Below are 17,406 nucleotides of genomic sequence, written 5' to 3' on the forward strand. Positions count from 1 at the left end.
AATGTGATTTTCTGGATTTTTTTTTCTCATTTGGTCTCTCATAGTTGAGGTATACCTATGATGAAAATTACAGGCCTCTCTCATCTTTTTAAGTGGGAGAACTTGCACAATTGGTGGCTGACTAAATACTTTTTTGCCCCACTGTACATCATTTTATAGAGCTGTGGTCAAATCTCAGTCATGCATAGACTTATTGCTTTATTACAGATGCGCTTCATGGCCTTTTGCTGGCTGAGTTTGAGTTACATGAACTCCTGTCCTACATGTCACCAGGGAGATCTGTGTCTCTGTAAAGATCAAGACGACAAATGTCAAGCAGTGTTCAACTAAAGAAAATGTCTTCAGAATGCATTTCTATCAAATATATAATATAACCTAAAGGTAAATTGGGTAACCAGCCAATGACAACCTGATTTGGATAAACAAATAGTTTTGCCCCAAATGTACGGCATTGGTTTAGTCAACGTTTCTCTGTCAGGTTGATCGGTTTCTATTTATTTTCAAAAATAATACATTTTAATAGGACCACAGAGCCCAGTGTTTGAAAATCAACTTAAAAATGACATACTTGTCTTTGCATGTTAAACTGGGATAGGTGAAAGTATGTTAAGATCGAAACAATGACACGCATCACCTTTAAATCCCAGTTTGGTTATTTAACTTTGTGGGTGTTATCCCACCTCATTGCCATGGATTTAGTACTAAGCTCTTTATCATTATTTCTGTTCAGCTCTCCTCGTGGTTTATCTGCACACTAATCACTTGTGGCCGATCCTTTTAACACTGAGACCCCGGTTTATTTTTTAAATGTGCAAGTTTAATAGCATGCACAAAGAAAATATACCTATTATAATGTATTTTTTATTTATTAAATTAAATTAAAATACAAAGCATCATAACATTTATTAATGAAACATAATTAATTAAAAATGAATTAATGTGTAATATATTTAACACATGCACACACACACACACACTGTACAGTGGGTACGGAAAGTATTCAGACCCCCTTACATTTGTACACTGCTCATCACCTGTCCAATACAGTCCCAACAGTGAAGCATGGGTGTTTTTTGTACGGCATTGGTTTAGTCAACGTTTCTCTGTCAGGTTGATCGGTTTCTATTTATTTTCAAAAATAATACATTTTAATAGGACCACAGAGCCCAGTGTTTGAAAATCAACTTAAAAATGACATACTTGTCTTTGCATGTTAAACTGGGATAGGTGAAAGTATGTTAAGATCGAAATGCGTCTTTCCCAAAAAGACTCATGGCTGTATTAGATCAAAAGGGAGCTTCTACTATATACTGAGCAAAGGGTCTGAATACTTAGGACCATGTGATATTTCAGTTTTTCTTTTTTAATAAATCTGCAAAAATGTCAACAATTCTGTGTTTTTCTGTCAATATGGGGTGCTGTGTGTACATTAATGAGGAAAAAAATTAACTTAAATGATTTTAGCAAATGGCTGCAATAAAAAAGAGTGAAAAATTTAAGGGGGTCTGAATACTTTCCGTACCCACTGTATATATATGTGTGTGTGTGTGTCTATATAATTCCATATACTTTCTTTCTTTTTCTTTTTATATCAGTTTTAGTTATTACTGCATCAAGTTAAACTAATTTAAAAGGAGAAATGTTTCCTGGCTAAAATAGTGTTTTTTAAATATTTTATTTCAGTTAACATTTATTTTATTTCAAGTAACAACTTTTTTATGGTTCTAATTTTAGTTTCAGCTTTAGTTAGCTATAATAACCCTGTATTTTAACATGCAACCTATTTCTGTGTGTTACTTTTTGCATGGATATTAAGTAAATCGCACATAAAACGTGTCCATGCAATCTGTTGGACTGCACATGCGATTGTGCTCTTAGTAAATCAGGTCTGAGTGTGCACCTACATTAATATTGGTATTTTAGCTATATTATACTGTATATGAATCATTAACTAAACGCTTGTTCTGGAGAGCTTTTTCTTTCAGTAATCATTGCATTGCTAGGATCCAACGTGAAAGTATCTAAGATTTCACACAGGAATCAAAATAAATCATGAATAATATTAGCAATTATTTCAATATCTTACGAAATACAAGTGATTGGGCATCTTGTGTGATATAATTTAATTTGCATGCTGGTTGTTTTGCTATAGATAATTTCAATAAACAAAAACACTTGGCGGCTTGAAAAGAAAAACACTGAGTGAGTCACACCAAAAATTAAAGGCTTGATTATTTGCACTGATGGTTTTAATATGCCACCCAGGTGTCCGCGCTAACCAGCACCTGTCAAAGTTTTAAACATGCAAGACAAATAAGCCCTGGGCATGACAATCATCTGTCAAAACCTCTAAAAACCATCTGATTCCTTTAATCGCTCTTGCCACGAGAGCCTAGCGAAGCTGATAGAAACGCATGAAAAAAGACAACATTTCCGCCGGGGCAGCAAGGCAAAAGCAGTCTCATCGACCTGACATGAAACCATGACGCAAGGGACAATCGAAAAGATTCTATTCCGCATTCCAAAGGGGATTGTTTTCCCTTTCCTTCCCTCTCTTTTAATTACACCTTCTCCCTTCGCCTTCCAAGGGCACAGAATCCTCTCTTTAAGTCTCCCAGCCTTCTCCTCTCAAATGGAAATGTGCTGTTTTAAATCAGGGGTTATCTCAGACGCCAGCGTTCTTCTGATGAGACAACTTCAGACAGAATTTAGTCCCCCGGCTCAGTTTTATTTTCGGTGCAGGGTTCTTAGGGCAGTAATTGAGATATTATCTGCTTAAGGGAAACCTCACATTCTGAATCACTATATGACTCAATACAAAAGCCCATTAGTGCCAATACATTGTTCTGTGTAGAGCCAAAGGGTGACATCTACACCCAGAGGCTTTTAAATAATGCAAGTGTTGCTTTGCAATACAAATTGGTACTTTGTAACAGAGAGGTTGATTTAACCTTTGTATTACAGTAAGTTGCAGGTCAATTTGACCTGTAACACAAAACTGATCTGTGGAAATACTGGTTAACCTAGGAAGTTTTTCTACATTTTGTGACAGTTTCTCATTTGTCTCATTTTTCGAAATTTAGATGTATTCATCATATGAAAGCTGAATAAATATGCTTTCCATTGATGTATGTTTTGTTAGGACAGGACAATATTGTCAAAATGGCCGAGATACAACTATTTGAAAATCTGGAATCTGAGGGTGCAAAAAAATCTAAATATTGAGAAAATCACCTTTAAAGTTGTCCAAATGAAGTTCTTAGCAATGCATATTACTAATCAAAAATTAGGTTTTGATATATTTACAGTAGGAAATTTACAAAATATCTTTATGGAACAGGATCTTTACTTAAAGTCCTAATGATTTTTGGCATAAAAGAAAAATCAATAATTTTGACCAATACAATGTATTGTTGGCTATTGCTACAAATATATCCCAGCGACTTAAGACTGGTTTTGTGCTCCAGGGTCACATTTAGGGTCATGAACATGCATGCAACGTTTTCACACATATGCATAAGTGCATGCAAAATTGTTATTATGATTATGAAGTTTGCAATGACCCACAATTTCATGTTTAACAGCAGCTGCACAGACTCTAAATTAAATAAATAAATAAATATATATAAAAAATTAATAAATGTATTTTGTTATGTCAAGTTCTCATCTTCCTCTGAGGGTATTTACATTTATGCATTTGGCAGACACTTTTATCCAAAGAAAGGTACATGGCATTACAGAGCATACATTTTTATCTGTTTAAGCATGGTAATTTTACTGGGAATCAAACCCATGATCTTCATGTTGCTTGCACCATGCTCTACTGCTTCAGCTTCACAAAAGCAGACACACAAAAATATATATTTTTTTTTTATAAATAATAACTATATAAATATTAAGAACAGTTTTTTAAAAGTTTTTAAAAACCATGTTTTCATATTTATTTCTGTTGTAATGTGTGAGAAGTATGTTAATGGTTTACTGGTTTAACCTTTTTAGTGTGATTTTTGGTGAACTGTATTCAATCCATTTAAAAACCTGCAAAATAAAAATCTCAGCCAGAATTCGAACATAACCCAGTGTGTTTAAACATACACTTTAGCACTTACCTTGGTTGCACGTTTTTCCTGTATAACCTGGATGGCACTTGCATTTGTTAGGTCCCACGCATTCTCCTTGTTTGCATCCGTGCTGACATACCGCTGTAGGCAAAAAGATCATCAGTATCACTTTACACCAAATGTCAGAGTCTATGCAATAGACATGGAAACATGTAACAAAACAGCCTTTAGTTTTCGTGCTAAGAAAAAAACTGCCATTCTTGCTGTGGGAAATAAGTGTCTGTACAATTAGACCTTGAGGATATTGTGGCGAGAGATCCACAAAAACATTCTTTTGGAACGCTCGCCCCCAACATAAATAATTCATTGTTTGCCTTGGTCATTTTAATGAACCTGGGACATGCTGAGTGTACGGTCCACCTCACTCATTACATCTCACATTTGGATTGGGAAGCAGCCCAGCGCCGTGCAACATCAGAAACATTTAAGATCTAGACTGGGGGAAAACATCCTTTTGAGTTGATATGCGGGTAAATTTAGGATTTGCCATTTTCAAAACAGAGACAAAAACAGGCAAATTACAAAACAAAAAAGCTTAATCCCATCTCATACGACTCATGAGGGGTCTGTGTTTGCAGTCCTGCTGCTAATTAATGGCACAGGAATTAGATCTGTTTTATATAGTATGGCAGATTAGGATTAGAGCAACGCAAATCAAATTATGTTTCAAGTAGTACACTGTAAAAAATAAACCCGTACAAAAAACTATCATGGTAACACACAACAGTAAATGCAACAATAATTTAACAACATTATATGTAACATAAAGCCCTAATATACACAACTGATATCAAAAACTAACAAGAAACATATTTACTTAAATGAAATACCATCAAATTGAAAGTGTCATGCAGGGAACATCAGTTTAAGTTTTTTCACTGTTAATTATAAGATAACTTAATTTTTACTTCTAAAATTTGTACATTTAACAGTATTTTACTGTAATGCTACCTAAAATGTAACATTAGATTATTACTCCTAGTATATAGTAAAGGAACCTGCTGTTAACAGGTTAGTATTATTAAAAAAAAAACATAGCATATTAAAAGTCTACACTCTAAAAAATATAACCCAGCACTGGGTTAAAAAGGGACAAACCCAGCTATTGGGTTGTTTTGACCCAGCTATTGGGTTATTTTGACCCAGCTATTGGGTTGTTTTGACCCAGCTATTGGGTTATTTTGACCCAGCTATTGGGTTGTTTTGACCCAGCTATTGGGTTATTTTGACCCAGCTATTGGGTTGTTTTGACCCAGCTATTGGGTTATTTTGACCCAGCTATTGGGTTGTTTTGACCCAGCTATTGGGTTATTTTGACCCAGCTATTGGGTTGTTTTGACCCAGCTATTGGGTTATTTTGACCCAGCTATTGGGTTGTTTTGACCCAGCTATTGGGTTATTTTGACCCAGCTATTGGGTTGTTTTGACCCAGCTATTGGGCTGTTTTGACCCAGCGGTTGGGTTGTTTTGAACCCAACCGCTGGGTCAAAACAACCCAATAGCTGGGTTTGTCCCTTTTTAACCCAGCATTTTTAGAGTGTATGTCAACGATGTCCAAATGGCATATTCTTTAGTGAAAGTTTAAAAGTATGCTTCAAAGTATTTTTTTATAGTTATATAAATATGCCACAATATGGGTCTTTAGTATAATAATACTGGCATTATATATTTTTTGTATATTTTTCATAAAGTAGGGTTAGTTTTGACATTAAACATTTTATCATTACATAATCTAAAAAAATACTTATTTTATTTTTAATTATATGTTTATTTTGTTTTTATATTTGTTTAGAAATAAGAATAAAATATATACACTCAAAGGTTTGAAAAAAAGGGAAGTCTCTTATGCCCTCCAAGTCTGAATTTATCTCCTCAAAAATACAGTAAAAACAGTAGTGAAATATTGTTAAAATGTAAAAGAACTGTTTTTTATTTGAATGCATAAAATGTATCACGGTTTCCACAAAAGTATTAAGCAACAAAAACAGTTTTCAGTATTGTCAATTATAAAAACCATTAATAATAACTGATAATAATTGAACAGCAAATCATCGTATTATGATGATTTCTGAAGGATCATGTGACACTGAAGACTGGAGTTATGATGCTGAAAATTCAGCTTTGACATCGCAGGAATGAATCATATTTCAAAACATATTCAAATTACTCTTAAATTGTAATAATATTTCACATCTTTACAGTTTTTACTGTATTTTTTATTAAATAAATGCAGCTTTGGCGAGAATATGAGACTTTTTTTTCAACAATATTTACAAAATCATAATGATTCAAACCTTTTGACTGGTAGTGTATTCAAAAATGGTTCCCTATAGCTACTTTATCACCTTCAGTGCAGCACATTTTCTATTTACAGTCTCATTCTATGAGGACTGAGTGTGCACAGGTTGATCTGTACACTGCAAGACAAAACACCAGCTGCGGTGTGCCGTACCTCCCTCCCTGCGACATTAGACTGGTCTAGACTAGACCAGACTTACAGCAGAACACTCAGCGGTGGTTCACAGCCGAGTCTGCCATCAGCTGAGACTAATTTTCATTCAAAGCTTCATTGAGTCTCCAATTATAGAGGCTTATCAGAGCTGTTAATTTTCATCACTGGTGCCATTCTCACAATGAGAGAGGAGCTAAGACAAAAAAAGCTAAGACTGATGTGAGTACAAACGTATAACAATAAAAAAGACTTTTGCAGTGTTTTCAACTCAAAACCCACTGGACCCCAGATGGTGACAGCAAGGCTAGATCCTGCTGGTGCGTACAGTAGATTAAAGAGACACAGATATCTGCTTTCAGCCTGTTCAAACCGCACGAAGGCGAAAAGGCATTAGCCCACTCTGGAAAAATGGTGCGATAATAATCAACCCGTCTCATTCTACCTTATTAGTTTGAGTAAGCTAATCAAAGGTTCATATTCACCTCACTTTTAAGCTGTGTTATTCAATATAGAAGTTGAACAGTAAGATCAAACCCTGAGGTTAAAACACAGAAGGACAAACACGGGCCCTAATTTGGTGGTAAAGCCTAAGCTGGCAGGAGACAAACAAGGAAAGAGGCAGAGTTCTCTGACATTGAGAGTTTATCCGGGTGGCTGCCTTATCTCGCCGGCCAGACAGTTATCAAATGTGATGAAATCATGGATTAATCCAGGTGGGACGTTGTGTGATCACAGGCATCGGTTATATTTTTAAGTGCTGACGAATGAAGAGCTTAAGGAAGGGACTTTAAAGGGAAACCTATCTGCTGCGGTCCGGTTCAGTGAATGCCGGCACTTGGAACACAAACCACAGGCGAAATGGGCCAAGGGAAGTACCCGTTATTCACAAACCACATCAAATGGTTCAGCTGGCTTCAAAACGCTCAGCACAAGTGCTCCTCCATCCCCGGAAACCTTCATTCTTGGCATAGCATACCTATAAGTCCATGCGCTCTGATGACACATGAGCTTCAAAGAGATACGTCAGAAAATGTAATTGGTGAATTTTATGAACATACAATTCAGAATAAGTCGCACTAAGAATGTGAAAGGCTAATAATGATTTTTCAGAGCAGGAAAAAACAATAAACCTTGCAAAGCCCTGGCCTAGTGGTTTGTGCCAGACCTGTAATGTCATCTTAAGATATTTGAGTGATTTAAAATGTTGACTTTGTTTAGACACATATAGACAATTCTATAAAAGTTAATAATGAATGAATAAATTAATTAACAAATAAATTACTTAATGACTATATACACTACCGGTCAAAAGTTTGGGATCACAACGTTTTTAATGTTTTTTAAAGGAGTTTCTTCTGCTCATCAAGGCTGCATTTATTTGATCAAAAATACAGGAAAAATTTAATATTGTGAAATATTATTATGATGTAAAATAACGTTTTTCTATTTTAATATACATTAAAATGTCATTTATTCCTGTGATCAAAGCTGAATTTCCATCATCATTACTCCAGTCTTCAGTGTCACATGATCCTTCAGAAATCATTCTAATATGCTAATTTATCATCAATGCTGGAAACTGTTAATATTTTTTTGGAACCTGTGATACTTTTTTTCAGGATTCTTTGATGAATAAAAAGTTAAAAAGAAGAGCATTTATTTAAAATAGAAATCTTTTCTAACAATTTACACTATCACTCTCAGAAAAAAAGGTACAAAAGTTGTCACTGGGGCGGTACCTTTTCAAAAGCCACACCTTTGTACCTAAAGAGTCCATATTGGTACCATAAAGGTACATATTAGTACCTAAAAGATACAGAAGTGTACTTTTTGAAAAGGTACTACCCCAGTGACAGCTTTAGTACCTTTTTTTCTGAGAGTATACAGTTCAAAAGTTTGGGGTCAGTAAATATTTATTCTTTCTTTTTTTGAAAGAAATTAAAACTTTTATTCAGCAAGGATGTGTTAAATTGGTAAGAAGTGATAGCAAAGATTTATATTGTTATTTGAATAAAGGCTGTTCTTTTTAACTTTCTATTCATCAAAGAATCCTGAAAAAAAGTATCCCAGTTTCCAAAAAAATATTTGGCAGCACAACTGTTGCCAACATTGATAATTCTAATAATAAATCAGCATATTAGAATGATTTCTGAAGGATCATGTGACACTTTATACTGGTGTAATGGCTGATGGAAATTCAGCTCTGCATCACAGAAATAAATTATATTTTAAAAGATATTAAAATAGAAACCATTATTTTATATCGTAATAACATTTAGCAATTTTACTGTTTTTTTTCTATATTTTTGATCAAATAAATGCAGCCTTGATGAGCTGAAGAGACTTCTTTAAAAAACATTACAAGTCTTACTGATCCCAAACTTTTGACCGGTTTATATATATATATATATATAAAATCACTACAATTCCCATCCTAAAATATGTAAATAAATTAATAAAAGCAAACAGACATAAAAAATAGACATGTATAAATAAATTGTATGTAAATGTGTGTAATACATATATAATTCACTCATGTCACTTTTTAATATTTAATACAATTTTTATTTAATTTTCTGTAATATAAATATATATAATGACACTAAAATTAATCAGAATATATATATATATATATATATACATTATTTATATATTTAACTTAATAAACTTTTAATAAAATTATACCACTACAAAATCTCTTAATGTCTTAATCTGTTCTATAGAACAAATAGTTAAAAAAAAATGTGGTCATGTGTTATTCATCTAAGTTACCCCCAAAAAATAGATGGATGACATTCAGCAGCGCTATGGGTGATGCAAGTTTAAATTTGGCTTGCAAAAATTCCTGCTTCCATTCTCCATTTCCTGTCCTCTCGCTACTCTGCTCTAAATAAAAGTGTTAAAACTGCCGAAAACACTCTTGATGTGAGATCCTTTGAGGTTTATGAGGGGGAGTAAACAAATAAGTGAATGTAAACAGTGATATCCAAATATCCTAGAGGCTCCAGATATTCCAATGGTATCAGGTGTGAAATGTTCACAGGATATCAGGATATTCTCAAAGGAGAAGCGCATGTGGAGGACTATAAATAAACGGGAACTCGGGATTCAGTGGATGCATGGACTGAATGATGCTCAGGCAAGATGATTGCAAAGGAAATATGATGTGGTGCTAACCTTGGGGTTGGCACCTTATCCTGATTACTCTGTGGGTTAAGACGTAGAGAGCTGCAAAACAAACGGCCAGACAAAAACAGAAATAAAGAGAAGCTTGGTCTAAATGTGAGATGAAACATTACATGGGAGCCATGCTGATGATGGACAAGCATTACAAATGCAACACATACAATACACACATACACACAGCCTAAAGTCTCTCACATTTCACGTGGTGATAAGAATTACAGTATATTATTAAATGTTCTCATATTCATGGAAAAAAGTTACATACTCAATTATCTTTTTCATGATTAACTTCAATTTCATTATATATACATTATATACATGAACCAAAGAATCCTCAAAAAAGATATTAATAAATAAAATATAATAATAATGTTTTATAATAATATGAAATGTTTCTTGAGCAGCAAATCAGCATATTAGAATGATTTCTGAAGGATCATGTGACACTGAAGACTGGAGTAATGATGCTGAAAATTCAGCTTTGCATCACAGTTATTTTAAATTGTAATAATATATATTTTTTTAAATATTACTGTTATTACTGTATTTTTAATGTTTGTGAGCATTAGAGATTTCTTTCAAAAACATTTTAAAAAATGTAAAAAAATTGACCAACCCCCAAAATCAGAATTTCTTAATATTAAGACACATATAAAGTTCATATTTGTGACCCTGGAGCACAAAACCAGTCTTAAGTCGCTGGGGTATATTTGTAGCAATAGCCAAAAATACATTGTATGGGTCAAAATTATTGATTTTTCTTTTATGCCAAAAATCATTAGGATATTAAGTAAAGATCATGTTCCATGAAAATATTTTGTAAATTTCCTACTGTAAATATATTAAAACTTCATTTATGATTAGTAATATGCATTGCTAAGGACTTCATTTGGACAACTTTAAAAGCAATTTTCTCAATATTTAGATTTTTTTGCACCCTCAGATTCCAGATTTTCAAATAGTTGTATTTCAGCCAAATATTGTCCTATCCTAACAAACCATACATCAATGGAAAGCTTATTTATTCAGCGTTCAAATGATTGACCCTTATGACTGGTTTTGTGGTCCAGGGTCACATTTCATATAATTCATTAAATGTGTCGCAAAGTGCAAAACACTATATCAAAGCACAGTTCAACAATGCTCAACCTGTTTCCAAAGTTGAAAAAAAAAAAAGCGTCTTCAAAGTTGGATTCATTGGTCCACAAAACAGAGTTCCACTCCTCTAGTTCCTATGTTCTCTTTCCCAGGCGGGACTGCCTCTGTAACAAAGGTTTCTTTGCAGTTCCTCAGTCAGGTCAGCCTAACACACATTCCCCTGCGAACCACTGATGCTCAAACATTTGAGTAATACTTTGCTGAGTTGGTATTTTAGGAGCAGCTTAGGAACAGTATACTGTAATGTTGCAGATGTTCAATTCTTAAATCCTGTTCTCTGATACCATCCCACACCTTGTCCTGCCTGACTTCACTGGTCCTCATGAGGACCAATTACTTTAAATTAACTGATGCTTTTAGTACTTTGATATATACCATGTTACTGAATTTTTACCATATTCCGGCAGGTCTTCAGACTTACTAGAATGTTACAGGCAGGTGAGTTTGATCAAGGTTGGAGCTAAACTCTGCAGGAAAGTGGACCTCGAGGGCCAGAGTTGAGAACCCCTGTTACAGTATAAAGGGTGTTTAGATAAGCCCTAATCTTCTGTTCAAATCTCAGTTACAGTGATGCATTTTCAATTCAAGTGAAGCTGGTCAGCAATCGGGAAGGTTTAAAAGCACAACTGTGAAGCTTTTCTTTATGTTAAAGCACTAACACAAATTAACCTGTTAAAAATGGCCCTTTTGATTTGGGATTACTTTTCTAGGTGGATGATTTAAATTACCAATGTGTTTCATGTATCATGTCAAAAATACCAGTTTTAACGGCTTTACAGACTTGATATAACTTTCAACAGTCAATGTCAGTAAGTGATTCTATTACATATGTCTCATGCCAACATACATATTGTTTATTAATGTAATGTATATAATGCTGAAATGTACTGTTCCAAAGTTATGGCGTTGGTATAAAAAAATATATATTTTGAAAGAAGTCTCCTATTCGCACAAAGACTTCATTTATTAAATAAAAAAAATACAGCAAAAACAAAAATATTGTGAAATATTATTACAATTTGAAATATATGTTTGCTACTTGAATATCATTTAAAATGCAATTTATTCCTGTGATCAAAGCTGAATTTTCAGCATCATTACTCCAGTCTTCAGTGTCACATGATCCTTCAGAAATCATTCTAATTTGCTGATTTGCTCCTCAAGAAACATTTCTTATTATTATCAATATTGAAAACAGTTTTGCTGCTTAGTATTTTTGTGATTATTTGATGAATAAAATAATTTTTAAAAATAATAATTAATTTGAAAAATAATTCTTTTGTAACTGAAATGTCTTTACTGTCACTTTTGATCAATTTAATGCATCCTTACTGAATAAAAATATCAGTTTCTTAAAAAAAAAATATTGTCCCCCAAACTGGTAATGTACATACTATATCAAAGCACAGTTCAACAATGCTCAACCTGTTTCCAAAGTTGAAAAAAAAAAAAAGCGTCTTCAAAGTTGGATTCATTGGTCCACAAAACAGAGTTCCACTCCTCTAGTTCCTATGTTCTCTTTCCCAGGCGGGACTGCCTCTGTAACAAAGGTTTCTTTGCAGTTCCTCAGTCAGGTCAGCCTAACACACATTCCCCTGCGAACCACTGATGCTCAAACATTTGAGTAATACTTTGCTGAGTTGGTATTTTAGGAGCAGCTTAGGAACAGTATACTGTAATGTTGCAGATGTTCAATTCTTAAATCCTGTTCTCTGATACCATCCCACACCTTGTCCTGCCTGACTTCACTGGTCCTCATGAGGACCAATTACTTTAAATTAACTGATGCTTTTAGTACTTTGATATATACCATGTTACTGAATTTTTACCATATTCCGGCAGGTCTTCAGACTTACTAGAATGTTACAGGCAGGTGAGTTTGATCAAGGTTGGAGCTAAACTCTGCAGGAAAGTGGACCTCGAGGGCCAGAGTTGAGAACCCCTGTTACAGTATAAAGGGTGTTTAGATAAGCCCTAATCTTCTGTTCAAATCTCAGTTACAGTGATGCATTTTCAATTCAAGTGAAGCTGGTCAGCAATCGGGAAGGTTTAAAAGCACAACTGTGAAGCTTTTCTTTATGTTAAAGCACTAACACAAATTAACCTGTTAAAAATGGCCCTTTTGATTTGGGATTACTTTTCTAGGTGGATGATTTAAATTACCAATGTGTTTCATGTATCATGTCAAAAATACCAGTTTTAACGGCTTTACAGACTTGATATAACTTTCAACAGTCAATGTCAGTAAGTGATTCTATTACATATGTCTCATGCCAACATACATATTGTTTATTAATGTAATGTATATAATGCTGAAATGTACTGTTCCAAAGTTATGGCGTTGGTATAAAAAAATATATATTTTGAAAGAAGTCTCCTATTCTCACAAAGACTTCATTTATTAAATAAAAAAAATACAGCAAAAACAAAAATATTGTGAAATATTATTACAATTTGAAATATATGTTTGCTACTTGAATATCATTTAAAATGCAATTTATTCCTGTGATGGAAAGCTGAATTTTCAGCATCATTACTCCAGTCTTCAGTGTCACATGATCCTTCAGAAATCATTCTAATTTGCTGATTTGCTCCTCAAGAAACATTTCTTATTATTATCAATATTGAAAACAGTTTTGCTGCTTAGTATTTTTGTGATTATTTGATGAATAAAATAATTTTTAAAAATAATAATTAATTTGAAAAATAATTCTTTTGTAACTGAAATGTCTTTACTGTCACTTTTGATCAATTTAATGCATCCTTACTGAATAAAAATATCAGTTTCTTAAAAAAAAAATATTGACCCCCAAACTGGTAATGTACATATTTTAATGTAGACTCACAGGCCTTGTCTTTTTTTTAACCTGAGGCATGAGTCGAAAATGATCTTCTGTGGTAATCCACATTATGCCACGAAAGCCGTTGATAGAGCTCAACTTGTATTGAACCCAGAACGTTCCTTTAAAATCCAGCTTTTCAAGAGAGAATGAGGGAGAGATTACAGTCCAAGATGTGAGATATTTCACCACACAGGATTCCACTCTCGCACTGAGCCGTCGCGCTGCCTCGTGAAGGAACTTCATCAAAATTCATCCTCAGCTTGAGATCTTGTTAACTCTAGATGATTAGGGTGTTATGAGTGGGGAATCTAATTTCGGCTGTGCGAGGTTTAATCTTAACCACCAATTCAGCCCACGAAGCCTGCCCCCTAAACCAGCTGTTTTGAGAAAGTAAAATATTGCAGCTTCATGTTCCTGTTATTGAGGTGTGAATGGAGCCAGATATGACTGCGGCGCCAAGCGAAACCTTTGACTGGATGAATATCTGAAAAGCATTTCAGAGCCGAGCAATTCACTTTCCCAGAGTAGTCTGTGTTCGGGGATGCATTCATTACGGCCTTTGTTCTCAGTGTGTATCTTCACCCCGTATGATCACCGACCGGCCAAAACAAACCGCAGCAATTTCATCAAAGATGTGAGATGCAGCGATCCCGTAATCAGTTCTGATGGAGCCCTTAACGTCCCCCAGCGCACATTCTATTCTCTGCCAAAATTGCGAGTTCAACCGCTGGCAGCCTTGCCATCCGTGATTGAGGACAGAATCAGTCCGTTGTACATCTTTATTTACTTCCAATTACAGTTCTCAGCCCTCTGTGTCAAGCATACTCATATAATACAGTCTTTGTTGGGCAAAGAATACGAAATTTACAAAGGCGTACCTCTACCATGTGAAGTGTGAGAGACATTTGCACACATCCGCACACAGTCACACAAAGAAAACATTGCGTCATGTTACAAAATATGGTCAAAATGTTGCAAGCATAGAAGCATTAGCATTAGCTTTTGGAGCCCCTCAGCATGTGACCCCCAGAAAAACTGCAATTCTGCAGCAAAGGCAACAGCTGGTCTATCAAGTGCACAAGCCATGCAGAGAATCTCACATTTGTCAGGCTGCCCGATACATTGTCCCACTAATATCATCATGCATCACAGAATAGCCCATGAATCATCACTAGGCTGCTTCCATTTGGTGATACGGTCAAACATTCGTTCGGAAGCATGCTGTATCATTTTTAGATTTGCAGCGAACATATGGAAGCTGATAAATGAAGCGTGAGACGCTATTAATAAGAGCAGGGGAAGCACGTCCTCTGATTCCATGATAACGCAATAAAATGAGCTAATCCGTGCTTGAAAATCATTATGTGATTAATGTGGTGTAAGATTTGAGAGGTCTCATCACTTCTAGTTTGAGATGAATGCACTTTTCTTTAGTGATCTCACATTACATATCTGACAAAATCCACACCACTAGCTCCAACTAAGGGTATTATGGGTAATGCAACTTACAAACAACAACATTTTACTTAAATAATAATAATAATAATAATATCAAAATTAAAATGACAACATCAACAACAACAAAACAGCAACAATAATAATACATTATTGCTGTTATATTTTTATTTGCATTTTGGTTAATAATAATAATGTCATTATTTTTGTGATTTTTAATACTTGCTTATCTCATTTACTTTTCTTTATTTTTATATTTAATTAAAAAAATATATATATTTTAAGTCTGTAAAAAATTAATGTTTTTAAATGTGCTTTTTTAAAAACACGAGTGAACTTTTTTAGACCTCAAACGAATCCTGCAGGAATGTGGTGCTGTTGACGCAACTGCTCATTGTACCTTTTAATTATTCCAAATGACTGAACCACATTATATTGTGTGTCATGAGGAATATCTCAAAGACAGACAACTGGCAGGTATTTTCTTACAGCTAACCCAGTTTGTTAGCATGAAATTCAGAAGCATTATGTTCCAGGATGTAGTCTTGCTTATTTTCAGCCATGTGTCCTGACCTTGCAGCTACCACTTCAGTGAGGGCATTACAAGTCACCAATTCATTATACAGTATGTGGTGGAATCAAACAGATCCAGCAAATGAAACATTATGCCAAACTTAGGACAGAGTATTGTCCACAGAGGTTTTGTTCAGTTTTGTTAAGCTAATCAAATGTATTTCAAATATGGCAACTGGTGACTTGCTGTGCTGTTGTTAAGTGGCTAAAAGAAGGTTACAGTATCATGGAAGTCTAGAAGCACCCTAAGCTGGCCCCCCATAGCACTGTTCACCCCTATAGCAGCAGTTACTCACGCTGGCACTGGCCCCAGGAGACACGTGTCCACCCCCAGCAGCAGTCGATGCGGGTGCCGTACCGACACAGCCCATTGGACGAGGCCATCTGTCTGGGCCACCTGTCAGGAGACAGTTTGATCAGACCTTGGCCAATCACTGCACAGAAATCAGTTACATGAGAATAACATAGTGCCTACTTAGCCATAGATTTACTGTCTGCATCTATCCTTCCATCCAAATACTTGAAAAGCTATGACAATTTGTTTTACATTTTTAAGAGATGATGCAATATATTGTTTTGAAATGTTTGAATTAAGAGTTTATTGATGTTTCACTGAAATAAGTCAAATGTATTTTTTATTTTTAATCAGTGCTCATATACGGGACAAGGAAGAATCATGGAAGGTTTAGTAAAGGGTTAAATAAAAAGTCATTTTGATATTCACAGTGTTTCTTAAAAAAATGTAATAAATAAGATATGATTGTTTTACATATATTATATTTTAAATATAACCAGCTCAGTTCATTTTCTCTCTTGCTTTCTCTTCTCTGTTTAAATAAATTCAGGCACATTGAGCAGAAGTTTAATTTTAGGTTGTGTGCTGTGCTTTCGCTGTATCTATTAACCATGATCCATTTACGTTACATCATTTGACCTGTGTTCATTCCCTTTTGCTTATTTTCACAGACCTTAAAAGGTTTTACTTCTTCACAAAAACATTTGGAGTGCTGCTGGTGGAAAAAAAGAAATCAGTAATCCTGGTGTGCGCTGCCAAGAAACACTCTCTGATTCAAACGCACTTCAGCTGTACCATTATTTTCCATTTCATGGAAAATCAATTTAAACTTCACTGTTGTTTCCAAGAATGATGTTTTCCAAATATCTGTCTTGTTCACACACATTGTTGGGTCATGTAACATATCTCCTTCTAAGAACATCATCCTTATTTTCCATAACTTCCCTCTAGCTATAGGCAGCAGGAAAACAGACAGACTTCAACTTATCTCTGCTCTGTGTGTGTATCCAGCATCAACATACGAGAACATCTGCCTCTGGTGTGGTACAGCACAATGATAACTCACAGTGGTCTTATCTGCAGCACCTGTGTCACTGAGTACAACGGAAGCTTTGTGAATATAGATAAAACCTCACTGGCTGACTGATGCATTGGATAAGACAACAGGAACAATAGAAGTTACCTCATGACTCACAGATGTGCAGTAATGTGGCAAATTCACAGGCTTAGATAGACAGACAGACACAGACAGATATTCCGGACGGACGGACGGACGGACGGACAGACAGACAGACAGACACCGACAGACAGTCCGGACGGACG

At 34.8% G+C, this 17,406-nt stretch overlaps 1 protein-coding gene across 5 annotated transcripts in view; it reads right to left on the reverse strand.

Moving 5' to 3' along the window:
* Positions 1 to 17,406, reverse strand: part of npnta (nephronectin a) — a 52,001-nt gene that overhangs the window by 23,414 nt on the left and 11,181 nt on the right. For 3 of the 5 annotated variants that reach the window (XM_016269298.1, XM_016269303.1, XM_016269301.1), the window contains 3 exons: positions 16,085 to 16,185; positions 9,751 to 9,801; positions 4,110 to 4,202 (listed from right to left, as the gene is read on the reverse strand). In XM_016269298.1, the coding sequence (XP_016124784.1) occupies positions 4,110 to 4,202; positions 9,751 to 9,801; positions 16,085 to 16,185 (245 nt within the window). The remainder of the gene's footprint in view (positions 1 to 4,109; positions 4,203 to 9,750; positions 9,802 to 16,084; positions 16,186 to 17,406) is intronic. The other 2 variants (XM_016269304.1, XM_016269302.1) reach the window with 1 other exon arrangement.

This window comes from Sinocyclocheilus grahami, unplaced genomic scaffold, assembly GCF_001515645.1.
Source record: "Sinocyclocheilus grahami isolate Dianchi unplaced genomic scaffold, SAMN03320097.WGS_v1.1 scaffold51.1, whole genome shotgun sequence".
Classification (NCBI taxonomy): Eukaryota; Metazoa; Chordata; class Actinopteri; order Cypriniformes; family Cyprinidae; genus Sinocyclocheilus; species Sinocyclocheilus grahami.